At 42.8% G+C, this 27,608-nt stretch overlaps 2 protein-coding genes and 1 long non-coding RNA gene across 9 annotated transcripts in view; 2 read left to right on the forward strand and 1 right to left on the reverse strand.

The window, feature by feature from the left end:
- erbin (erbb2 interacting protein) overlaps positions 1-3,003 on the forward strand; it is a 280,745-nt gene extending 277,742 nt beyond the window's left edge. For all 5 annotated transcript variants that reach the window (XM_070879386.1, XM_070879413.1, XM_070879395.1 and 2 more), the window contains one exon: positions 120-3,003. In XM_070879386.1, the coding sequence (XP_070735487.1) occupies positions 120-227 (108 nt within the window). In that variant the 3' untranslated portion in view covers positions 228-3,003. The remainder of the gene's footprint in view (positions 1-119) is intronic.
- LOC139263411 (uncharacterized) lies at positions 1,813-25,944 on the reverse strand. 2 transcript variants are annotated; one of them, XR_011593142.1, is made up of 3 exons: positions 25,640-25,944; positions 4,659-4,811; positions 1,813-4,361 (listed from the first exon to the last, which is right to left on the reverse strand). It is a non-coding gene; the product is annotated as an uncharacterized lncRNA (long non-coding RNA). The 2 variants fall into 2 exon arrangements; XR_011593141.1 differs by having other exon boundaries at positions 25,649-25,943.
- srek1 (splicing regulatory glutamine/lysine-rich protein 1) overlaps positions 25,427-27,608 on the forward strand; it is a 74,684-nt gene continuing 72,502 nt past the window's right edge. For both annotated transcript variants that reach the window (XM_070879436.1, XM_070879444.1), the window contains exon 1: positions 25,427-25,756. In XM_070879436.1, the coding sequence (XP_070735537.1) occupies positions 25,641-25,756 (116 nt within the window). In that variant the 5' untranslated portion in view covers positions 25,427-25,640. The remainder of the gene's footprint in view (positions 25,757-27,608) is intronic.

A 27,608-nucleotide genomic window follows, 5' to 3' on the forward strand; every position in this document is an offset into this window, starting at 1 on the left:
ACAATTTTGCAGGTGATTAGATTTGATTTTACAGGTTTAGATTTAATTTTGCTGTTTGTAAATAGTATTTTTTTTTAAAAAGAATTTTTTTTCTATTAATAGATATACTTCTTTTACAGGCTAATGGGTACAATTTCGTTAATATTGAGCATGGACAAGCAGTGTCACTATTAAAAACCTTCCAGAATGCAGTGGACTTAATTATCCTGAGGGAAGTTGCATCCTAATGATGTGAATCATGGAGAAAGAAGAAATCAACCAGTGTGATCAGTTTTTATAAGTAAATCCGTAGCAAAAAATGCAGCTGATATCACTTTTTACTGGGAGTTGGGGAAGGGGGTCAATGGACTGGTTAAAATGGTCAGTTGAGTTTCGGCTGTATAGTAATGTATTGGCAATGTAGAGCTTTGGTATAAGGGGCACAACCACTCTGTATAATGGTAGGGGTGTGGATGCAGGGACTGAAATAGGTTATAGAAGCAAATATTGCAGGGTGAAGAATTAATATAGTAAACATCAAAATCACTCTTAATATGAACAAACCTGTGTGCTTTCCTGTACAGATTTTAGGTTTTATTTTTGGATAATCTTATACATTACTAAATAAATTGTACAAGGCTTAAGTAGTGAGCCTGATTTTAGCTCATGGACAGGTGGCAGGGCTATCTGTTCCATAGATGTATGCCTTTATTTTTAATCACCTTTGTATAATTGTTGAACGCTGAAACCACTGGGTAAGATGTACAGGAGCTGGAAAATGGATGTGTGTACATTGTTTAGACGAATGGGTAAGTGAATGGTTTGAGCCTATACAATTAAGTGACCTTGCTGGAGAATGTGGTAGAACTGAATATGGAGCTAGGTTACCAAAGTAAGTATGTGATCATGTGGTTTAATGATGGAGGAGTCATAATTCAAAGATGGATTGGGAAGGGAAGAGCAAATTAAACCTGCCTGTCTGAGAAGATCTGTTACTATAAGATCGTTCTGAAATGTGAATTGGATTCTTAAAGAACAGTTATTAAAGGGTTTCTTAGTGCTTTTACAAAGATAGAGGATTGTGGTTATGCTGCCTGTTACTGTATGAGGATGTTATTTTATTACACTTATCATTTCTAGTGCATTTGGCCAACATTTAAAAAAAAAAATACCTTTCTATCTTTACTAAAAATGGATATAATTAACAATACTGATGCATATTGTTCAACTTTGTGCATCATAGTAAAAGTGCCATAGGAGACCAAGAACTAAGTTTTTAATACAAATTCAAACTGTGCAAAGAAGCAATACTGTATGTATATTTAGGGGAAGAAAATCTGGTTTTTAAAATCTCAACTCCCTGCAGAATTCCTATACCAACATAGCATTAAGTCAGTTGAGTTGTTTTATAAAATGTTCACTCTTAAAAAAATTATTTGAAGGAAACCCTTTAAATACTCCCATGATGGTGCTAAAGGCTATTTTCCTCACCATTGGAACCAAATTTATCAAAGTAGCTCTGAGTGTTTAGCAGAAATACTGGTGTGTATATAAGCAAAAACAAAACCTTGCTTGGGTATTTTCTGTATGTCGCAGCAGCTCATAACAGTGGCTTTGTGTTTCTTGATCACTGGTAGCGGCATTCCCATTAAAGTAAACTGTATAAAAGTTTGTTGTGTGTGTGGAGGACTTTGAAGATTTTCTTTTTTTAAGTTGGATGCAAGGTCACAAGTTGCATTGATTGCTGACTACAAATTCTATTTTAAAAGATTTTTACCCACAGTTTAAGGCATGGTTTTTAAAGATGTGGAAACAGTTTCTTAAAAAAAATTATTTGACCTGATGGGGAATAATACTGTCAGCTGCTTGGTAATACTGTAACAGAATATATACAGAGTAAATTATATTTCAATGAAGTAGCCTCTTGGTAAGCATTGAAGTTTTTTAAAAGTTTTCTTTCAAGCTAGAATTGCCTTTCATGAACCTGGTGATAAAAATACCGCTGTTTGAAACCTTTGCATTAATATATGCACTTTCAAATGACATTTTGGTGGGTAGAGCTTGCTTATTTCACATTTAAATCAGGAACTTTGTTTTCAGATAACCTGATATATTTGGAATTGACTGATTTCATATCATCTGGAGAAACTATTTCGCAGCCAAATTTAAATCTTTATCAATAAGTCCATTGGATGGACTGGATTCTAACAATAGATGTAATGCCAGCTACTTGTCAAAAATAAAATATAATTTCACTCATCTATAGTAAGCCATATCCTACAACATTTCTGACTGGGGAAAGAGGATTGATTAGTTTCTGTTTCATTTCTACTTTGTTTTACATAAAGGTTAAAATGTATATTTTTGACTGATAGCCGGTTTAAGAAGTCCATGTTTGATTCAAGGCCAATGGTGCTTTAAGTAACTGTTAAGCGTTAAGTTGCTGCTGATGGCCAATACATGAAAGGTGTAATTCAGCTGTGTAAGTCAACTATAAATAAATTGAAAAGTCTTAAACATTCCCTCATATTTATTATGTAACTTATTTATTTAGATGGTTTCTTGTGGGCTGGATTTTTCTAACGTTTTTGTATATAGTTGAACACGTCCTTGATTACAAGCAATTTAAATGAACCAGCAGCAGCCACTGTACTTAACTCGGTCCCCATAGTAACACTGTATTCCTGATATATTTTGAACCATTGCCTTTATTTTGAGTAAGTCTGTAATGATTGAAAAGAGCTGCATTTGTTCAACATTCCACATTTTGTATATAACTAGATGGTTTCTGACGTAATCTACGGTAATTAGGGTAAACTAATGCTCTTCGCCATTTGATTTACTTTGTATAATTTTAGTTTTGAACTAAGGCAGTTTGATGTATATGAAATCTTAAGTGATCAGTCAAAATCGCTGTGTCCCACTGACAACTGAAACTGATTTATAAATCCACTCACTTTACAAAAATGCAAATGGCTTCTCTATGTTCCTATTGTGGTTTATTAAAAAAATTCCAATCACTTACTTGACCACATTTTGTGCTTTTTTTAAATCTTGAAGTAATTTCTATACTGCACTAAAACACTGGTTGTAATATTATCTAAGCAGTACCCATTGTTATGTGAACCATATGAAGTGAACTCTATAAACCGCTTTGTAAGTTAAAAGCATATTGCTTCAACAAAAACTTTGAAATTAAGCCACCGTTTCAGTCTTATTTATAAATTCCAGATAGTTTCTAAATCTTTGATTTGGAAGGTTTTTATTATCTTAAACTATAGCTTTCAATTGAATTTCCGTGCAATGGACACTAGATTTAATGGCCGAAATTGGTCGACCTACCGCCCACATACCATCCAAAAATGCGATTTTGGTCAAAAAACATCTTTATACCGCCAACATACCGCTCAACGGAATATTCATCATTGACCTACTGCTGAGCGGTATGCAACGTCCGCCATGCAGGACTGCCCCTATACCGCCCAGAAAGTCCGATTTTCATTGCATACAGCTGACACACCACCGGAGCTGCATACTGTCCTGAAAGAGGTGGTTTTACGCTATGTTAAGTGGGTGGGAATGGGTGATAGTGCTCGGAGCCGCCATTTTGAAATCTGGAACAGTCAGCTTAAAGCAGCACCTCTGTATTTCTGAGGTGTACAGTGATTTTACAGTGTGATTTATAGTGGAAAAGATATTTTAATTGTTACTGAGTAACTTATTTAGAAGGCATTTTAGTTACATTTTTTCATTGAAAAATATTGTGGAGATTTAAAAAGAATGGGGCCTGTACTATCTCATTGCTGACTACCTGTCTAATGGAGGAACAAGATGTGAGAAGGTTTATTGAGCATTTGTTGTTGTTGTGGAGGAGGACAAGGACGGTCCTCGTCATCATCTGATCCCATCGGTGGTCCGCTCCTTCGCGGTGATCATACGTGTCGTATTTTCCAACTGCTGCTCTGATAGAGCAGAGATGTTTGCGGCTTTCGTAGTCATGGCCTTTAACGGCTCTTGACCTATGTCGACGCTGGCCTGTGACAGACGCACCACGTCCTGGTACACACCTACAGCAACCGAATCTTTCCCGCACCAACCTCCGTTGCTGTGTCAAAGGCGCTGCAACACTGGGGGGCGCCTTGCTGTGCACTGCTTGGTCCCGCAGAATCGGAGGAGCCCTGGGGGAATCCCCTGAATACAGACTTGGTGGAGGATGTTCCAGCTGTCCCACATTGAGATCATGTATCCTCCTCCAGTTTCACCTCCACTGACTCCTCTTCCTCACCATCTCTGCCAGTGGTGAAGTCGGGAGAGGGCTGGGTTACGCCAGAGATGGAGACACTGGGTCTGTCGTCTGTCAGTGTGGTCTGAATCATCCGAGTCTAGAAGTACAAAATAACATTTAAAAAAGCTAAGCACCAGGGGAGGGGTCAGGGTTACATAGTACACAGTACAGTGACTTATCGCAATCTTTCTTAAATGTCCATCATTGCTGCAGTACTGCATTACATATCGCAGACAGACAATACATATATGAGTTACATGCCCCCAACATTGCAGTACATCACATGAGGCCAACATTACAGTGCAATAAACTTGCATTACATTACATCAGGCCAACATTACAGTTACATTACATGTCGAGAGGACTGCAACAGATTGCATTTTATTCAACTTACCATTTTGTGTGAGTGGGTCAGCTCCAATGCCGATAGTGCGTTTGCTATCCCCAACCAGGGACAGGGCACGGATCTCGATGTCAGTTAGAGGCTCCTGGGTTGTGGGTCCTCCCCCACCATACGCCGCTGATCGGCTGCTATTGCAGATGTCTTCTGAAAGTAAAGTAAATCAAAGTTTAAAAAAAAAAATCTTCAATCCATTTAACATTGCAGACACACACACACACACACAAAATATTGCGTTGATCTTCTTGTCATTGCCTGAAAGCACGAATACATCGCCGTAACCTTAAAATAAATATCATCCGTGTGACATGGAAACTACATTTATATGGCACATGGGGGGGTGCATAAATAAAATCATTACTTTTGCGACCCTCACCAGGTCATTCCACCTCTTTCAGCACCTTTCCCTGGTGCGTACCACGGTACTTTTGGAGGACACAACCTCCCTGATCTCGTCCCATATCCTGTTGTACTCCTTTGGGTGGGAGGGGGGGCTTTCCATGACCACTCTTCGTTAGCTCGGAGTACCTCTCTGTTATATTCTCAAAGGGCCGGTAACTCCATCTCGTCGAAGGCAGGCGTCCTCAGCCTCCCGTCTTTTTCGATGTTCCTGCACTTTGATTTTTTTTTTAGCATTTCCATAATATTTCTATGATTTTTGCTTTGTAAAATGACTTATTATTCAAACTGTAGAATTATTAGTTATGAATATTTTTTAACTCTGCAATATGTTTTTAAAGTAACTGCCTATCGACTAGCTTGCTGCTCCTTCTTACTCTCTCTCCCTCCTCTTCAAGTCACTGCGCATGTGGGGTGACCCCTGATCCGCAAAATCACGGGTAACACGCTTCTGTGAAAAGATACGGAACACACAAAAATTGCGCGAGCACAGTTCATTTAATGTGCAAGTCCTGGAGGTGCAGAAACATGTAATTTCATACAGAGAAAGGTTGTGAAATTTTGTATTGGTAAGTGCTGTACTGAGAGAATCTCACCATTACAATTCTGTACAACAGTGAGAAAATACAGTAGTAGCACGAGATAGCCTCGAAGATGGAAAATTTATGACCAGTTGTACCACAAGATGGCAAATTTATGATGAACCAAAGAGACAGAAATAATTCTGCTTGTGCTATTTACACAGCAGTAGATTTTATACTGCACTGTGTGCTAACATGAGTTTATCTTACTTCATTTATCTCGGCATGAGTTAAATAAAATTTAATTTTTACTATATCTTAATGCAAGATGACCTTGTGTCTTTTTTCATCTAATCAGCACCACTCACTTCCAATATTGACCAAAAGCGTAACTAAAAGGCCTCAAAACATTGGTATCAGTCAAAGGTAAATGAAAGCTCATACAATCTTCTCTTCCAGTCACTGATACTTGGCCTTTTACATGTAAATTTTGTGCTGCTGTTTTTTGAATACATCCATCTTGGATTATTGGATTTAATTGGTTAATCAATGTTCTATCAATTAGTTAGGATATGAGGAAGTTGTCAGTGTACACAATTTAACAAATAATTTTTTCCGATCTATACATCTTCCATGTAGCATTGAATTGAACCCCTTTTCCAGTATTGAACCCTCCATTTATCTGCTTCACATCCTTGTTTTCAAAGCCTCCCATGGTCTTTCGCCACCTTATCTGAGCAATCCTTTCTGGCTCTTATGCCCAGTTAGTGCTCGTCTCTCCTACTCTGGTATACCTCTTTGGGGACCACACTGAGTTGAAGCAACTCTTCAAAAAGTACCACAATAATATAAAAAAAACTATTTTGGATATAGCCCATACATTACATAAGTGATTTGGCACCTCCCACTAAAAGCAAAAGGATATTTGTTTTCAAATCCAAATTTAATTCCTGCATACCTTGTTTCAGATAAACTATCAGTGAGGTAATGCATTTGGGGAGGGCTAACAAGGCAAGGGAATACACATTAAATGGAAGGTCACTGAGAAGTGTAGAGGATCAAAGGGACCTTGGAGAACATGCCCACAGATCCCTGAAGGTAGCAGGCCAGGTAGATAAGGTGGTTAAGAAGGCATATGGAATACTTGCCTTTATTAGCCGAGGCATAGAATACTAGAGCAGGGAGGTTATGCTTGAACTGTATAAAACACTAATTAGGCCACAGCTAGAGTACTGCGTGCAGTTCTGGTCACCACATTACAGGAAAGATGTGATTGCACTAGAGAGGGTACAGAGAAGATTTATGAGGATGTTGTCTGGGCTGGAGAATTTTAGCTATGAGGAAAGAGGAGATAGGCTGGGTTCTCTTTGGAACAGAAGAGGCTGAGGGGAGACCTAATTGAGATGTATACAATTATGAAGGGCTTAAATGGAGTGGATAGGAAGGACCTATTTCGCTTAGCAGAGGGTGTCAAGAACCAGGGAGCATAGATTTAAAGTAATTGGTAGGAGGATTTGAGGGGAAATGTTTTCACCCAGAGGGTGGTGGGGGTCTGGAACTCACTGCCTGAAAGGGTGCTAGAGGCAGAAACCCTCACTGCATTTAAAAAGTACTTAGATGTGCACTTGAAGTGCAGTAACCTACAGGGCTACGGAACAAGAGCTGGAAAGTGGGATTGGTCTGGATAGCTCTCTTCTATTTCCCGCACCTCTGCTCTCACCCCTTCCCCTCCCTCTCAGAACCATGACAGGGTTCCCCTTGTCCTCCCCTTTCACCCCACCAGCCTCCATGTTCAACGGATCATCCTCCGCCATTTCTGCCACTTCCAGCGTGATCCCACCACCAATCACATCTTCCCCTCCCATCTCAGCATTCCGAAGGCACCGCTCCCTCCGCGACACCCTGGTCCATTCAGCAGTCATCCCCAGCACCCTCTCCCCTTCCCACAGTACCTTTCCGTGCAAGCGCAGGAAAGACAACATCTGCCCTTTTACCTCCTCCCTTCCCATTATCCAGGGCCCCAAATACTCCTTCCCAGTGAAACAGCGATTTACTTGTACTACTTTCAATTTAGTATACTGTATTCACTGCTCACGATGTGGTCTCTACTTTGGGGAGACTAAGCGTAGATTGGGTGACAGCTTTGCGGAGCACCTCCGTTGAGTCCGCAAGTGTGACCCTGAGTATCCGTTCGCCTGTCGCTTTTATTCTCCACTCCATTCCCACTCCGACCCCTCTCTGCTTGACCACTGACACTGTTCCAACGAAGCTCACCGTGAGCTCGAGGAACCGCACTTTACAGCCTTCTGGACTCAACAGCGAGTTCAAAAATTTCAGAGCGTAACCGTTGCCAATCTTTGCACCGCCCCCCCCCCCCCCCCCCCTCAGTCTGTTTCTTTTTCTTTCCTTGTCTCTAATGGCAGTTGGTCATTATCCCACCATTCACACCCTATTTTGACTAATGTTTTTCTAGTTCAATCAACAAGCAGGACAGTATTTCTTTTCTGGCATTACCATTTGAAATTGGGCCATCATCCCTTTTGTCTCTCTAATCTCTCCTGTCTTCCCACCTATCAGACCTTCCCTTTTGTTCTTTCTTCCCCTCCCCCTTTCAGTGCTTGTTAAGAATCTATTCTTTCCGAACACACTCCAGTTCTGACGAAGGGTCATCGACCTGAAATGTTAACACTGCTTCCTCTCCACAGATGCTGCCAGACCTGCTGAGATTTCCAGCATTTTCTGTTTTTATTCCAGATTCCAACATCCGCGGTATTTTGCTTTTGTATTAGTCTGGATAGCTCTTTGTTGGCTGGCGCGGACATAATGGTCCGAAATGGTCTCCTTCCCTACTGTAAAATTCTATGGTGGGAAGCAGTCTTAACCCACTGATATATCTCCTACAATGCCTTCTATTCCCTTCCCACCCCAACTTGGGAGGAAGAGGGAATCTCTAGTTTCCCTTGTTAGATGATAGAATTGTTAGTGCCATAGAATCTTCCTATTCTCTCTAGTTTTGAAAACACCCTATTGTCAGCAAAGTACGTTCATTATTCATCACATTGAGAGACCAAGTTCTATTGTATAGTGGTGGTCTACAAAAACGCAAAACTTTTTTCCCCCCTAATGTTTTGCACTTAAAGTGCCGTAACCTACAGGGCTACGGACCAAGAGCTGGAAAGTGGGATTGGGCTGGATAGCTCTTTGATGGCCGGTGCGGACACAATGGGCCGAAATATGGGATCCATATAATAGAAAAGTCTTTGGTCTATGAAACAATATCTGTTTCAATCCATTTGTTACTGGCTTCTATTTGATTACAGCTCTAAGTTTAAAGATTTATGTGGAATGTTACAGATCCTTCCCTGTAACTGATTACATGACAAAGTTGTTAGGTTTGCTCCAAATTTGGAAAGTGAGCTCAAAGCAACTGTTACCTTGTAGAAGATTATCCTTAAAATAAGCATGTCCAAAGTCTGTTATCCATGCTGAAGCCTTGGGTACCACACCCACAGAGAAATGTTCAAGCTTTAGATCAACATGGGAATTGATTTGGAGGCACAAGTTTCTCAGAGTACTTATCCAAAAGTGCATTTGGTAAGAGATGTTCTGCACCAACCTTTGTGCATGGATAAGGAATTTGGGGGCCCTCGTGCTCAAACTTCTCGCAGCACTAGTTACAAGCATCCAACGTAGGTAGCAAATATGTGAAACAAAATTCCAATCAATTACACTTATGCAGGATTACTACAGACTTTGGCTTTTGCTTCATAATAGGTTCCAATTGTGGACTTGATTCTGAAATGATATTGAAAACCTTACCCATTGGGAAGCTCTGGCCATATGAGCAATATCCCGTAAATCTCCCAACAAATTTAGGAGCAGAGCTCCCTCAGATGAGTTGTTTAGGAAACTGAAAGAATCTTCTTTGACTTTATGGTGCCATCCTTTACTACTTTCTCCAGTTTAGATGACTGACTTTTTACAGTTAGTCATAACTTGTAATTCCTTCATTACTGTGTTCATTGGCATAGAAATTGATGGCACCTTTGGCACTATTCCACAGAGCCTTGGGAGTTTTCAGAAACCTGAGGTTAATGGGCCAGCTTGTTCACTTGGGGGCCAGCGGATTAACTTCCATTTCTCAAATTCAACATGCAGGATGTGCAGACTAAATGTACTTTTCAGACATCTCCACATAAGCAAATAATCAACCAAATACCAGGGAATTTGTGTCCGTGAAAATCACATTGTGTATTCACTTGGTAGATTAATCTAGAAAGACTAAGGGTTTAACTTTCTCTTCCTGTGTAGTCTGCCACACATTGGCCTGGACTAGCTCAATGGCATATAGACCCATGAATCTGTATAGGACCCATATAATAGAAAAGTTTTGACAACTTGCTTAAATGTCCTCTGTGGTCCTCCAGATGTAGATTGGACATAGAAAGTCACCCATATAAGGTAAGATGCCTGTTCCACTAAGGTCTAAATATTTGGATTTTTGGAATAGCTGGCTATTTTTAAAGGTTTACTGAAGGTACTTAAGCATCTAATGAATTTGGGTGTCATATTTTATATATAATCAGTGAACAACTGCAGTTCAAGTCTCTGGTCATTAAGTCTGTTATCCAAGCTAATGTCCATAATGCTGAACATGCAGTAGAGATGTTGCAATAATCATTTATGGATGTTTTGCATAGAGATGCCAGAACAGGGGCTTGAGGGATTGTTGTGTTCAGATTTGTGTGGTTGAGGATTTTCCGTTTTGTCTGAATTAGAGAAAAGGCCATGCGATTTCCTGTCATGGTGAAGAAAGCTATCTGATGAACCAGTTCAAACCATCTTGGTTTGAACTATAAACCCTGGCAAAATTTGGTGGGTTGGTTGGTAGCATCTCTCTGATTTAAAGTTATGGATTTGAGCCCCACTTCAATATTGACCAAGCCAATTTTCAGTAGGGTTGATAGAGCTGGGCAGTAGGTGCAAGAATTGTTCAAGAATATACAGAACCTCCTTCAGTTTTGAACAGTGATCTGACCAGCTTTCAGGTTTGCAATTGAAATAGTGTTACCAAATGTCAGTTCTACTTGTGTACGCACTGCTTCCATTTACCTGATTAGAGGTTTATCACCTCCAATGCAGTTTTTGGTATCAACCAAAGCAGTTATTTTGAGCAAAGCTTTAGATGCTGGTTAAAGTTTATTCCTACAACCAGATTTCTTCAACTGCTAAGTTCAATCACCAACACTAACATACAATAGTTAGAGTATCAGTTGACTGTTCTCCTCTTAGAAGCTTCCTAAAGAGGATCCATAGCACAATATCTTAATGGAAAGCCTGTTTGAATATGTGGATGGTTTAGTTAAAATAGGTGCCATCTCTTCCACACAGCCATAGAATTGGTCTACCTGTGTTTTTTGATAAGCTCATTAGCCCCATGACTAGCCCCATGAAACTTGGAGCGGCTTCCCCCAACTCTGTGACAAGCTCTGCTGGATTCAAGAAAGGCAATAGCTATTTTCCTGACTTCTGGACACAATTCTCCCATAGCTTTCAATCGGCTAAGCTTCTCCTTCATACTGCGAGTTGACTGAGCGGATGTGTTAGCTGGATGAGTTTTTTGTGGCTTTGTTCCCACCTGTGACTGCAATCCTTTCCAGAGTTACTGACATGGTAACTGGGAAATCTGAAATGGTGTCAAAGGGTACATCTAGTTGGGGGGGGATTTTATTTTGATTCCCAGCAGGTAGCTCATCTTGTGTGTTCGAAGTACTGTATGGAAAAATGCTCCATCTGGGTTTAAGCTAAAATTCCTCCAGGAAAGAGTTCAAACAGGTAGAAATGTGGGAAAAGTGGCTATAATCACTATCTAGTGATTTGACTATTGTACAAAGAGTTCACCTTATATTGCTGATTGAGTGCCAACGGGCATTGCTTAGGCAACAGTTGACATGGATGATCTTTCTGTTGGGCTAGAATGGAAGCCAGAGTGTTTTGTGCTCTTATTTTCAGCATTCTGGGATTTTGAGCAGATGTAAAGAGAAGTGATTGCAATCAATTGGATGACTGGCATCCTAGAACTCTTCTCGAATCATTGCTGGAGTTTACAACCAATTCCAAGTATGTCCCTTATGAGCTCATTGTGCCGGCACGATTGGCATTGGGAACATCCTTAAAAAAGCAACTGCCTCATTTTCAAGGAGGATTCATAAGAGCATAAGAAATAGGAACAAGAGTAGGCCATTTGGCCCCTCGAGCCTGCTCTGCCATTCACTAAGATCATGGCTGATCTTCTACCTCAACTCCACTTTCCTGCACTATCCCTATATTCCGCGACTCCCTTAATATCCAAAAGTCTATCGATCTCTGTCTTGAATATATTCAATGACTAAGTCTCCACAGCACTCTGGAGTAGAGAATTCCAAAGATTCACCAACCTCTGAGTGGATGAAGTTTCTCCTCATCTCAGTTCTAAATGGCCAGCACCTTATTCTGAGACTGTGATCCCTGGTTCTAGACACCCAGCCAGGGGAAACATACTCCCTGCATCTACCCTGTCGAGCCCTGTTTAAAAATGTTGTATGTTTCAATGAGATCGCCTTTCGGGTTCTTCTGAACTCTAGTGAATATAGGCCTAGTCTACTCTATCTCATGTCAGCTAGGGTAATCTGCAGCATGCCAGAAAGAAAACTGCCACATCTGCAACACAGCTGGAGAAAATTAAATTTGCATATAAATTTAATAATAAATAATTATTTTGGTATTTAACAGGGAGACTAACATGGTGGACGTGATATTACAAGAAGAAATCAAAAAGATATAGACATTTAAGATAGAAAGGGGGTGATAATTGATAAACTAATCAAACTTAGAAGATAAATTCCTGGTCCAGATGGACTGCATCTGTGCATATTAAAAGTTAGGGAAGAGATAGCAGAGGCACTATTGCATATTTATAAAAATTCATTCGAAGAGGCAATAGTGCCATCTCATTGAAACATATAAAATTCTTAGCATCTACCATGCCAAGCTCTCTAAGAGGCTGGAATTAGAGGTCATAGTCTCAAGATAAGGGTTCGGTCATTCAGAACTTGGATGAGGAGAAATTTCTTCACTCGGTTGTAAATTTTTGGAATTCTCTACCCCAGAGGGATGAGATCGATAGATTTTTGGGCACTAAAGGAATCAAGGGCGGGAAATTGGAGCTGATGTCGAAGATCAGCCATGATATTGAATGAATAAGCAGGCTCGAGAGGTCATAGGTCTTCTACTACTCCTCCCATTTCCTATGTTTTTTTATGACTGGCGAACAGCTAATGTGATTCCTGTATTTAAAAGTGAGATAGATCAAGTCCAAGGAACTATAGACCAGTAAGTTTAATGTCGGTGGTACAAAAGAAAATGGAATTCTTATTCAAAGATGTAAAAGAAAACCCTCTAGAAACTGAAAACATAAGAGTCAGCACAGAATTCTTTGAAGAAGTAACAGAAAGGATAGATAAGGATAATGCTGTAGACATGATTTTCAAAAGGCCTTAGATAAGGTAGACTCATAGTAGACTCATGACTAAAGTCAGAACATGTGGAGTTGTGGGACAATGTTTTCTTTCTGTAGTCAACTTGCTATCCAGAGTAGAGGTTAAAGGTAGTTACTCAGAATGGTAAAAGATGGATGTGGTGTACCACAAGGATCGGTGCTGGGTGGAACCTCTTCTCAACTTACATGAACAATTTGGACTCTGGAATCGAAAGTACAATTTCAAAATTTGAGTTTGAATTCAAATTGGGGGTGTAGTTAATATAGAGGACTACTAGGACAGAATACAGGAAGACATTTGTAAACTTGCTGAATGGGTGTGTAATTGACAAATGAACTTCAATATAGTTAAGTGTGAGGTGGTGCATGTTGGTCGGGAGAATAAGGATGTTATATACTCCTTGGAAAATAAGTGTCTAAATAGGGTTGAGACACCGGGATCTGGGGTACAGATACACCAATCACTAAAAGTAGCAATGCAGGTTAATAAGGCCATTTTTTTTAAAAAGCAAACAAAAGACAGGTTCACTTCTAGAGAAAAGACTTGGATTTATATAGCGCCTTTCACGACCACTGAGCGTCTCAAAGCACTTTACAGCCAATGAAGTACTTTAGTGTCGTCACTATTGTAATGTCGGAAACGCGGCAGCCAATTTGCGCACAAGCAAGCTCCCACAAACAGAAATGTGATAAAAGACCAGATAATCTTTTTTTGTTGATTGAGGAATAAATATTGGCCAGGACAATTGAGGGATAGAATTGAAAAGTAGAGAAGTTATGTTAAACTTGTAGAGCCTTGGTTAGACCACACTTGGAGTACTGTGCCTTTTTGTACTGAGTCTTGGTAGTACTGAGAAGGCTGGGGTCTATGAGCATTGGAAACTAGATTGTGATCTCGGAATATGGGAAGGTTGTTTTTGAATACTGTAAAGGGTATATCAATGTGTAGTAGGAGTGAAAGGACCACCTTAGATTAGGACAAGTGAGGTGAGTCTCAAACTCTGGAAATGGAGGGTGTCTGTGGTGAAGTGTTAAGGAATGGAAGGTCATTGGGTTTAAGAAACTGGGATGGGGATTCAAAGCAGTGGGAATATTGCAGTGGTTCTGGGATGTCTGAACAGTGCAAGGGATCTTTTTGTAATGGGGGTTGGTGGATCTGCAACTGTTTATGGTTTGGTTGTGGGATGCAGAAATATTGAGGTCGCAATGCAAGATTATGGAGCGGGGAAGCGAAGAGCTAGGATCTGGTAGCAATATAGGGCTGGGATATCATCCTATCCTACACCAAGTCGTGCTTACACATCATCTTTGTGTTCGTTGACGGATATTGGCTTCTGGTTCCCCAATACCTCAAATTTAAAATTCTCATCCTTGTTTTTAAATCCCTTCATGGCCTCACCCCTAACTATATCGGTAATCTTCTCCAACCCGACAAACTATCTTTAACTATCTTCAACCCTACGAACCTCCAAGTACTCTGCAATCCTACAACTCTGGCATTATATGCATCCCCCACTCCCTTCACCCTACCATTGGTGGCCATGCATTCGGCTGTCTAGGCAATAAGCTCTAGCTCCACTTATTCTCTCCATATATTTAGATGATTCTGACATGGGTATAGGGACCGCTGTACCTAAACCCCTTCCCTCCCTGAGGCTGGAGGAGATTGCCAAGATAGGGCAGGGCGAGGCCATGGAGGGATTTGAAAATAAGGACGAGAATTTTGAAATCGAGGCGTTGCTTAACTGGAAGCCAATGTACATCAGCGAGCACTCAGGGAGTGATGGGTGAGTGGGACTTGGTGCAAGTTAGGACACGGGTATCTGAGTTTTGGATCACCTCTAGTTTGCATAGGGTAAAATGTGGGAGGCCAGTCAGGAGTGCATTGGAATAGTTAAGTTTAGATGTAAAAAAAGGCATAGATGAGTGCATCAGCAGTGGATAAGCTGAGGCGGAGACAGGCGATGTTACGGAGGTGGAAATTGGCGGTCTTGGTTGTGCTGCGAATATGTGGTCGATAGTTCATTTCAGGGTCACATATGACACCAAGGTTGCGAACAGTGTGGTTCAGCCTCAGACAGAAGTTGGGGAGAGGGATAGAGTCGGTGGCTAGGGAACGGAGTTTGTGGTGGGGACCAAAGACAATGGCCTCGGATACAATTTTAAAAGGGGTGCAGTAACAGAGACCTGGGGATGTATGTCCACAAGTCTTTGAAGGTGGCACGACAAGTTGAGAAGGCTGTTAAAGTATATGGGCTCCTTGCATTAATAGAAGCATAAAGTACAATAAGCAAGGCAGTTATGCTAAACCTTTATAAAACACTGGTTAGGCCTCAGCCAGAGTATAGTGTTCAATTCTGGGCAACATGGTTTAAGAAGGATGTCAAGGCCTTGGAGAGGGTGCAGAAGAGATTTACTACAGTTGTACCAGGGATGAGGGATTTCAGTTATGTGGAGAGACTGGAGAAGCTGGGGTTGATCTCGAGAGCAGATATTGACATTTAAAAGAAGTGTTCAAAATCATGAATGGCTTTGATGGAGTAAATGAGAAGAAACTGTTTCCAGTGGTCGATAACCAGAGGGCACAGATTTAAGGCGATGGGCAAAAGAACCAGTGACGACATAAGGGAACTTTTTTAACACACAGAGCTGTGATCCAGAATGCACTGGCTGAAAGGGTGGTGGAAGCAGATTCAATAGTAACTTTCAAAATGAATTGGATAAGTACTTGAAGAGAAAAGAATGACAGGGCTATGGGGAAAGTGCAGGGGAGTAAGACTAATTGGACAGCTCTACCAGAGCCGGCACAGGCACAAGGGGCTGAATAGTCTCTCCTCTGATGCATCATTCTGTGATCTATAAAAGTGCCAGTTGTTGTTGACATAGGACACACTGAATGCTTCTATCTGAAGTACTTTTATTGATTTGGTAGCTCCATTTTCTAATGTCTTTCTAGGAACCGTTGAGATTGTTGACAGCCAACCAGTTGCCTCAAAACAGAACCCTCTGATATTCCCAAAGGAGATAGAACATAGCCTAGATTTAATTCTACATCTCCCAACAGTGTCGTGTGAGAAGGAGCCTTCAGATATCTACATTACATTGCATATGTTATTTAACATTCTGTATAATATCAAAAGTACCTTGATGATCTTTATCAAACCATGCATCAATATAATTTGCAAATTTGACAGTTTACTGCGTCCACCTGTGGAACTCTCCCATCTGGTGAATGCTGCTTTTTTTCTGTATTTGGAAGTTTATAAGTGGAGGTAACCATCAGTTTTTTGTGTATACAACAGATTGTGAGACTCTGACCGAGCCCAGCAATTTATCTGTGCTCTCAACAATCATCATTAAATAAAAGATTTGGGGCTAGATTTTTGGTTTTCAGCAAAAACAGTAGTTTTTCGCCAAAATTACCATTTTCGCTGCGTTACCATTTTCGCTGCGTTACCATTTTTAGGCCTAACCTTTGGCCTTTACACATCGGTAAAGTCGGCATTGCGCGAGGATTCGTGGCACAAACCGCGAGTTTCGGCAACTTTAGTCTGGGGCTGGTAGCGCTGCGAGAGAGGCCTTGGGAGAGGGGAAAAAACAAAAAAAAATTGCAAAAAAACATTCACAACATTCAAAAACCCTTGCCTACTAAATCACTGAGAAATAATTTAAAAACAAAACCTTTAACTTACCTTTTTGCAGGTCTTCATACTTACCGTTGCTGGCAGTACTGCACTGACCCTATCGGTATTCTGGGCATGGTGTACGGTCCCGAGAGAGCCGAAAGTGCAACGCAAACACAATCTGCTCCGCTCCCCGACGGTACGTGGAAAAGTGCCGCAAAGAGGTCACCGAGAATCCCGCTGACCGGGTTTTCGCGGCAAAAATCTAGGCCTTGGATTTATATAGCGCCTCTCACCACCACCAGGCGTCTCTGCGCTTTACAGCCAATGCAATACTTTGAGTGTAGTCATTGTTGTAATGTGGGAATTGAGATGTGTGTGAACACAGTTGCTTTTTGCTATCCTCCAAAGACACTCAACAAGAGGCTAGCAAAAAGCAACTGTAGGTAGCACAATTTGGATTGTTAATGGTACTATTTAATTGTTGTATTCCATAGCTTGCTCAGACCTGTTAAAGTAACTGGGCCAGAATTTGAGATGGGTATAACGGCGTATTCTGAGAGTACATAGTCATACCGCCTTTAAAATGGCCGGCAAGTTCGGGTTTTCCGCATGCACGAGTGCTAAATTCCGAACTATGAGATCTGTCAAGTTACGCCTTGACTGATCATCCGCTATGCCTTGGCAATCCCAATTGCTGCCACAGGCTTGGGCTAATTGGCCACCAACTGTCCAACAATTACACACGAGAATTTTACGGCTCATGTTAACAGGCACAGGGTCTGTTTGCATCAGCGTTGGGAATACCTCAAAAGATCGCAAGCATAATTCGGCATGTATTTAGCTCACAAGTTAAATTGTTAGTTTGTTTTGTCCACACATTTTATTGAAATCCTGCTGTTAAAGCTTGGTCATGTCATTGCACTAGTCCTCCACCAACCTGACCCACCTCACAGCACTGACCCTGTTCATCAAAATCCACGGCACCAGCCTTGGACAATGTGGACCATTTTCCATACCTCGGGAGCCTACTATCAGCAAGGGCAGACATAGACAACAAGGTCCAACACTGCCGCCAGTGAGCCAGCGCATCCTTCAGTCGCCTGAGGAAGAGAGTGTTTGAAGACATAGATATAGACCTCAAATCTGACACTAAGCTTATGGTCTACAGGGCAGTAGTGATACCCGCCCTCCTATATGGCTCAGACTTGAACGATATACAGAAGACACCTCAAAGCTTTGGAGAAGTATCCCCCGTGCTGCCTCCGCAAGATCCTGCAAATCCACTGGGAGGATAGAAGCACCACTGTCTGTGTTCTCGATGAGACCAACATTGAAGCACTGACCACACTCGACCAGCTCCGATGGGCGAGCCACATCATCCGCATGCCCGACACGAGATTCCCAAAGCAAGCGTTCTACTCAGAACTCCTACATGGCAAGTGAGCCCCATGTGGGCAGAGGAAACGTTTCAAGGACACCCTCAAAGCCTCCTTGATAAAGTACAACATCCCCACCAGCACCTGGGAATCCCAGGCCCAAGACTGCCCTAAGTGGAGATAGAAACATAGAAAATAGGTTCAGGAGTAGGCCATTCAATATGATCATGGCTGATCATGCAACTTTAGTACCCCATTCCTGCTTTCTATCCATACCCCTTGATCCCTTTAGCCGCAAGGGCCACATCTAATTTATTTTTGAATATATCTAATGAACTGGCCTCAACAACTTTCTGTGGTAGAGAATTCCACTGGTTCATAATTCTCTGAGTGAAGAAGTTGCTCCTCATCTCGGTCCTAAATGGCTTACCCCTTATCCTTAGACTGTGACCCCTTCCTGCATCTAACCTGTCCAATCCCATCAGAATTTTACATGTTTCTATGAGATCCCCTCTCATTCTTCTAAATTCCAGTGAATATAAGCCGAGTCGACCCAGTCTTTCTTCATCTGTTAGTCCTGCCATCCTGGGAATCAGTCTGGTGAAGCTTTGCTGCACTCCCTCAATAGCAAGAATATCCTTCCTCAGATTAGGAGACCAAAACTGTACACACTATTCAAGGTGTGGCCTCACCAAGGCCCTGTACAACTGCAGTAAGACCTCTCTGCTCCTATACTGATCCTCTGGCTATGAAGACCAACATGCCATCTGCCGCCTTCACCGGCTACTGTACCTGCATGCCAACTTTCAATGACTGATGTACCATGACACCCAGGTCTCGTTGCACCTCCCCTTTTCTGAATCTGTCACCATTCAGATAATCTGCATTCTTGTTTTTGCCACCACAGTGGATAACTTCACATTTATCTACATTATACTGCATCTGCCATGTATTTGCCCACTCACCTAACTTGTCTAAGTCACCCTGCGGCCTCTTAGCATCCTCCTCACAGCTCACACTGCCACCCAGCTTCGTGCCATCTGCAAACTTGGAGATATTACATTCAATTCCTTCGTCTAAATCATTAATGTATATTGTAAATAGCTGGGGTCCCAGCACTGAACCTTGCGGTACCCCACTAGTCACTGCCTGCCATTCTGAAAAGGACCAGTTTATTCCTACTCTTTGCTTCCTGTCTGTCAACCAGTTCTCTATCCAGGTCAATACATTACCCCCAATACCATGTGCTTTAATTTTGCACACTAACCTCTTGTATGGAATCTTGTCAAAAGTCTTTTGAATGTCCAAATACACCACATCCACTGGTTCGCCCTTGTCCACTCTACTAGTTACATCCTCAAAAAATTCGAGATGATTTGTCAAGCATGATTTCCCTTTCATAAATCCATGCTGACTTGGACTGATCCTGTCACTGCTTTCCAACTGCTATTACATCTTTAATAATTGATTCCAACATTTTCCCCACTACCGATGTCAGGCTAACCGCTCTCTAATTCCCTGTTTTCTCTCTCCCTTTTTTAATAAGTGGGGTTACATTAGCTACCCTTCAATCCATTGGAACTGATCCAGAGTCTATAGAATGTTGGAAAATGACCACCAATGCATCCACTATATCCAAGTCTGCATCCCAGGAAGTAGCCCATCAGGCCCTGGGGATTTATCGGCCTTCAATCCTATCAATTTCCCGAACACAATTTCCTGACTAATAAGGATTTCCTTCAGTTCCTCCTTCTCACTAGACCCTCGGTCCCCTAGTATTTCCAGAAGGTTATTTGTGTCTTCCTTAGTGAAGACAGAACCAAAGTATTTGTTCAATTGGTCTGCCATTTCTTTGTTCCCCATTATAAATTCACCTGATTCTGACTGCAAGGGATCTACATTTGTCTTCACTAATCTTTTTCTCTTCATATATCTATAGATGCTTTTGCAATCAGTTTTTATGTTCTCTGCAAGCTTCCTCTCATACTCTTTCCCCCCTCCTAATTAAACCCTTTTGTCCTCCTCTGCTGAATTCTAAATTTCTCGCAGTCCTCAGGTTTGCTGCTTTTTCTGGCCAATTTATCTGTCTCTTCCTTGGATTTCTAATTTCCTATCCCTAATTTCCCTTGTTAGCCACGGTTGAGCCACCTTCCCCGTTTTATTTTTACGCCAGATAGGGATGTACAATTGTTGAAGTTCATCCATGTGATCTTTAAATGTCTGCCATTGCCTATCCACTGTCAATCCTTTAAATATCATTCACCAGTCTATCCTAGCCAATTCATGTCTCATACCATCAAAGTTACCTTTAAGTTCAGGACCTTAGTCTCTGAATTAACTGTGTCACTCTCCATCTTCATGAAGAATTCTACCACACTATGGTTACTCTTCCCCAAGGGGCCTCACAGAACAAGATTGCTAATTAATCCTCTCTCATTACACAACACCCAGTAGGATGGCCAGCTCTCTAGTTGGTTCCTTGACATAGTGGTCTAGAAAACCATCCCTTATACACCAGGAAATCCTCCTCCACTGTATTGCTACCATTTTGGTTAGCCCAGTCTATATGTAGATTAATGTCACTCATGATAACTGCTGTACCCTTATTGCACACATCCCTCATTTCTTATTTGATGCCATTCCCAAACTCACGACTACTGTTTGGTGGTCTGTACACAACTCCCAATAGCTTTTTCTGCCCTTTGGTGTTCCGCAGCTCTACCCATACGGATTCCACATCATCCAAGCTAATGTCCTTCCTTATTATTGCGTTAATCTCCTCTTTAACCAGCAACACTACCCCACCTCCATTTCCTTTCTGTCTATCCTTCCTGAATATTGAATACCCTTGGATGTTGAGTTTCCAGCCTTGGTCACCCTGGAGTCATGTCTCCATAATCCCAATTATATCATATCTGTTAACAGCTATCTGCTAGTTAATTCATCCACCTTATTACAAATGCTCTTCGCAGTGAGACTCAGAGCCTTCAGGCTTGTTTTTTTGATATTTTGTCCTTTTAGAATGATGTAATGTGGTCCTTTTTGATTTTTGCCTTTGATTTCTCTGCCCTCCACTTTTCCTTATCTCCTTTCTACCTTTTGCTTCTGCACCCATTTAATTCCCTCTGTCTCCCTGCATAGATTCCCATCCCCCTGCCATATTAGTTTAAATCCTCCCCAACAGCACTAGCAAACACTCCCCCTAGGACATCGGACGGTCTGCATCTGGGCAGGACAGGAACCAGTTTATACTGCTCCCACCTCCCCCAGAACCGGTTCCAATGTCCTAGGAATTTGAATCCCTTCCTCTTGCACCATTCCTCAAGCCACGTATTCATCTTAACTATCCTGCTATTTCTACTCTGACTAGCATGTGGCACTGGTAGCAATCCTGAGATTATTACCTTTGAGGTCCTACTTTTTAATTTAACTCCTAGCTCCCTAAATTCAGCATGTAAGACCTCATCCCATGTTTTACCTATATCCACCACGACAACTGGCTGTTTATCCTCCCCCTCCAGAATGCCCTGCAACCGCTCCGAGACATCCTTAACCATTGCACCAGGGAGGCAACATACCATCCTGGAGTCTCAATTGCGGCCGCAGAAACGCCTATCTATTCCCCTTACAATAGAATCCCCTACAATGAGAGCTCTCCCACTCTTTTATCTGCCCTCCTGTGCAGCAGAGCCACCCATGGTGCCATGAACTTGGCTGCTGCTGCTTTCCTCCCCAACAGTACCCAAAACGGTATATCTGTTTTGGAGGGTGATGACCGCACGGGACCCCTGCATTACCTTCCTACTCCTGCTCTGCCTGATGGTCACCCATTCCCTATCTGCCTTTTGTAACCTTTACCTGTGGTGTGACCAACTCACGAAATGTGCTATTCACGACATCCTCAGCATCGCGGATGCTCCAGACTGAATCCATGCACGACTCCAGTGCCGCATTGCAGTCTGTCAGGAGCTGCAGCTGGATACACTTCCCGCTGGATACACTGGAAGCATCCCTGATTTCCCACATAGCACAGGAGGAGCATGACATGGGTCTGCACTCTCCTGCCATGACTTAACCCTTAAATTAACTTAATTTGGCAACAATGCCAAAAGTTTCTTACTGATAAGAAAAAGATAAAGAAAAAAGAAAAATTACTCACCAATCACTTACCCACTTGGCTGTGACGTCACACTTCGATTTCTTTTTACTTCTTTGTTTTACCTTCGGCCTCGATCTCACGGCGTGTTGCTCCTCTGACTCCCCGCGTCCTTTTATCAGGGCCTCGATCTCCCGGCATCCAGGAGTGCGCTGAGCACCTCGAGTCTCATTGCCAAGAGCATGCAGAAACCAAACACAGACAGCGGAAGGAGCGTGCGGCAAACCAGACTCCCCACCTACCCTTTCCTTCAACCACTGTCTGTCCCACCTGTGACAGACTGTGATTCCCATATTGGACTGTACAGTCACCTGAGAACTCACTTTTAGAGTGGAAGCAAGTCTTCCTCAATTTCGACTGCCTATGATGATTTTTTTTGTGTGGGGCAATACTGTACTAAATCCCAAAGAACAAAATATTAAATCTAACTTATATATTTCTTATTTCCTGACATTATAGCTTTTAAAGTCATCGTATGGTGCTGTTGTCATTGACCATGCCCGCTCTGTGAATGAATTCAGCAGGTCAGGTGCCAGTCAGCACCCTCTTTTCTCCTCTGTCACCTTATTCTGCCTTGTATTAGTTATCATGTCCAACTTAACACTAACTTTATTCACCTCTGAATGCCAGTTATTATATCCCATTGAACAATGAACTGTAAAAACCTGATGCTGGTTCCCATATATGTCAAGAGGATACTTAGCGCTTCCAGTGATTGGAGACCCAGGCCCACGTTATCCAGGTATGCTTCCGCACATCATACAGCACGGAAGGAGGCCATTTCAGCCCATTGTGTCCGCGCCGGCCAACAAAGAGCTATCCAGCCTAATCCCACTTTCCAGCTCTTGGTCCGTAGCCCTGTAGGTTATTGCACTTCAGGTGCACATCCAAGTACTTTTAAAATGTGGTGAGTGTTTCTACCTCTACCACCCTTTCAGGCAATGAGTTCCAGGGCCCCACTACCCTCTGTGAAGAAATTCCATTCAAATCCCCTCTAAACATCATACCAGTTACTTTAAACCTATGCCCCTTGGTTCTTGACCTTTCTGCTAAGCAAAATAAGTCCTTCCTATCCACTCCATCTAAGCCCTTCATAACTGTATACACCTCAATTAGATCGCCACTCAGCCTCCTCTGTTCCAAAGAGAACAACCCAGCCTATCTCATCTTTCGTCATAGCTAAAATTCTCCAGTCCAGGCAACATCCTCAAATCTTGTCTGTACCCTCTCTAGTGCAATCATATCTTTCCGGTAATGTGGTGACTAGAACTGCATGCAGTACTCCAGCTGTGGCCTAACTAGTGTTTTATACAGTTCAAGCATAACCTTCCTGCTCTTGTATTCTATGCCCTGGCTAATAAAGGCAAGTATTCCGTATGCCTTCTTAACCACCTTATCTATTGGGCCTGCTACCTTCAGGGATCTGTGGACATGCACTCCCAAGCTTCCTTTGTTCCCATGACTGGTAGAATCAGTGTCCTACCATTTAATGTGTATTCCCTTGCCTTGTAACCCTCCCCAATTGCATTACCTTACACTTCTCCAGATTGAATTCCAATTGCCACAGTTCTGCCCACCTAACCAGTTCATTGATATCTTCCTGCAGTCTACAGCTTTCTTCTTCAATATCAACCACCCAGCCAATTTTAGTATCATCTGAAAACTTCTGAATCATATCCCCAATATTCAAGTCTACATCGACTCTGAGGGATTGCTTAAGAGAAGAAATCATTGATATATACCACAAAAAGCAAAGGACCTAGTAATGAGCCCTGTGGAATTCCACTTGAAACAGCTTTCCAGTCACAAAAACACCCATTAACCATTACCCTTTGCTTCCTGGCTCTGAGCTAATTTTGGATCCACCTTGCCACTTTACCTTGGATCCCATGGGCTTTTACTTTCATGACCAGTCTGCCATGTGGGACCTAATCAAAAGCCTTGCTAAAGTCCATATTCACATCAAACGCACTACCCTCATCGACCGTCCTTGTTACCGCCTCAGAAAATTCAATCAAGTTGGTCAGACATGACCTTCCCATAACACATCTATGCTGACCGTCTTTCTAAATGAAGATTTATCCTCAGAATTTTATCCAATAATTTTCCCACAACCGAGGTTAGGCTGACTGACCTTTAATTATTTGATCTATCCCTTTCTCCCTTTTTAAACAAAGGTACCATGTTAGTCCTCCAGCACCACACCTATAGCCAGAGAGGATTGGAAAATGGTTCTGGGCCATTATGCTGCTCTCGAGTACACAACATCAGAGAGCAAGTTTGCTGAGAAGGGGTGAGGGTACCCCATCAGGTAACAGCGAATTCTAGTTGGATGTCTACGAAGTTTGCGTACCTACGGAAACGCCACCAACTGCAAAATTCAGGCTATTATCCCCCAAAATGCTAGAGCAACAATGGAAAGTTCTAGAAATTCTGGGAGTCTCGAGACTTGCATTGCACAAGCAACACAAAACTCATTCTCCACCACTTCTGCAAACTAAACAAAGTGCAACTAGTGAAGCACTAGTTAAAAATAAAAATTACATAGGATAAAAAGGCACAGAAACAGGCTATGCCATGCTCCACTCTTTCCTCATCTAAATTGATCAGCATAACCCTGTTCCCTTCTCCCTCAATATGCTTGTCCAAGTTCGCCTTCAATGCATCTTAAAACATTCGCTTCAACCACTCCCCGTGGCAGCGAGTTCCACCTTCTTACCACCCTTTGGGTAAAGAAGTTTCTTCTAAATTCCTGATTGGATTTCTATGTTATACTGATGGCCTCTAGTTATGCCCTTCCCCGGCGAGTGCAAGGGACATTCTCTCTCTATCTACTCTAAACAAAACCGTTCATCATTTTGATGGCTTCGCATCAACAAATTCGCAAAGCATTTCAATGACGAAAGCAATGCAACATTTAACTTAGAAAATAGGTGCCAGGAGTAGGCCCTTCGAGCCTGCACCACCTTAAGGGTGCAACAACAACAACAACAAAAAGCGTTGCTTATGTTTAAAAATAAACGTAGCTGAGTGTGTTGTGAAATAGGGGAGAGTGCTTGCTTGCACCGCTTGTGGAGGAGGAGGAGGCGCTGCGTTGAAGTTCCTGGGCTGAGCCGGGAGGGGGCGTGCCAGTCACTCGCAGGGGCTGCTGGGACACAGGCCTAGCGCGGCGCTCGCGCATCGGCAAGTGGCGGCAGAGCGCGCGCGAGAGAGATAGATAGATAGAGAAAGGAGATCAAATAGAGAGAGAGAGAGAGAGGAGCCGGCAGGGGTGTGTGTGAGAGAGAGAGAGAGAGATAGATATACACACACACACAAGCAGTGTGAGGCGGCCGCCCGCTCCCACCCCCCCGGCCGCACCATGCCCACCACCGTCGTGCAGGTCAGCAACATCTCCCCGGTGGCCAGCAGCGAGCAGCTGACGACGCTCTTCAGCTTCTTGGGCGACATCGACGAGTTCTGCGTCTTCCCTTCCGAGTAAGTGAAGCGGGCGAGTAGATCAAGTCACGCAGCGAAGAGCGGCCCGGCTCCTGGGGCCTTTCTCAGGGGGAGCGGCGGCGGCTCCGTCTTGCCCGTTCCCTTTTCCAGATCATTCTTCACGGGCGAGCGCTGCCCGCCATTTTGCGGCCAGTGTTGCGCAGCCTGATGTTGGCGCCGAGTTTCGCTCCTCCTCTTCCTCCCCCCCTCATTAATCGCTCGTTGGATGGGGGTCCGTCTTAATGGGGGACACGGGGGGGGGGGGGGGAGAACTGACGGCAGCTTCAAGTCTTCATCTCTTATTTCATCGTCTGCCTTCCAGGGTCTTGATTTCTTTTTCTTTAACCCCCCACCCCCCCACTCCTTGCTGGGGTGCCCCCTTCCTGCTCTAACTGGGTGCCAGTTGGTCAGTGATGCTCGCTGGTAAAGTGAGCTGGACCCCTCACAAAGGCAACGTTTCGTTTTCATCATTTGTTCTTTTTGATGTTAATGAGTGATCAGGATCTGTGTGAAACTTGTTGGGGTTGAATTCCCCCCCCCCCCCACCTTCTACTGTCAGGCAGAAAGCGGGGCGGTGGGGTTTGTGTCCAAGGACTTGTTGGTTCCAAGGATGGAAAGAAAAATCGGGTGGTTTGTAAAACCGATGGCTCATCCGCTACTGCCTATTTTCAGCTCGCCGCTAAAAGTGAAAACTCACCCCCGCTGCGAAATCAGTATTCTGTTCGGTCATGTATAATCGTGTAAAATAAACCAGTTTATTGGTTTAAAGTGTCAGCTGTGACTCAGTTGGTCGCACCCTCGCCTGTGCGTCAGAGGTTGTGGGTTCAAGTCCCATTCCAGAGACTTGAGCACAAAAATCTAGGCTGGTAGTGCCGTCTTTTGGATGAGACGTTAAACCGAGGCTCCTTTTCTCGGGTGGACGTAAAAGATCACATGGCACTATTTCGATGAAGAGCAGGGGAGTTATTCCTGGTGTCCTGGCCAATATTTATCCCAGTATATTTATACAACAGTAACTACACTTTAAAAGTACTTCATTGGCTGTAAAAATACTTTGGGATGTCCGGTGGCCGTGAAAGGCGCTACATAAATGAAAGTCTTTGATGTTGGCCACATCTCGCTAGAGTATTTAGCGGTCGGTGGGGTGTCTTGAGATCACAAATTCCTGTACACGCAATGAAAGGTTTTGTTAGATCTTGAGTCATGCTATCTTATAACAAGCTAATCGGGCAATAAAGGTACTCCACACCACAGATGATCTGTGCTCCTATGGGAATGATCTTTGCTGAACCTGAGAGTAGCGCAGACTCAAAACTTGTAACTGAGAGCTTTCTATTTCTGGTCCCATGTCGTATCTTACTTTGAATCCTCCATGCTCTTTCATTCCCCAGTACTGAAATCGGCATCTTAATAAGGAAGAAAGACTTGCATTTTATGACCACCAGACATTCCAAGCGCTTTACAGTCAGTGAAGTACTTTTTTTGAGGTGTAGCCACTATTATAATGTAGGAACCGCGGCAGCCAACTTGCACACGGCAAGTTCCCACAAACAGCAATGTGATTATGACCAGGTAATCTGTTTTGGTGATGTTGATTGAGCGATAAATATTGGCTGGAACACTGGGGATAACCCCTGCTTTTCTTCGAAATAGTGCTGTGAGATCTTTTACTTCTACCTGAGAGCAGGTGGGGCCACGTCTCATCCGGAAGATGGCACCTCCGATTGTGCAGCACTCCCTCAGTACTGCACTGAGTATCGGCCTAGACTTTTGTGCTCCAGACTGGAGTGGGACTTAAACCCACAACTCTCTAACTCGGGAGAGGGTGCTACCGACTCAACCACAGCTGACA

Source organism: Pristiophorus japonicus, chromosome 1, assembly GCF_044704955.1.
Source record: "Pristiophorus japonicus isolate sPriJap1 chromosome 1, sPriJap1.hap1, whole genome shotgun sequence".
In the NCBI taxonomy this organism is placed as follows: Eukaryota; Metazoa; Chordata; class Chondrichthyes; family Pristiophoridae; genus Pristiophorus; species Pristiophorus japonicus.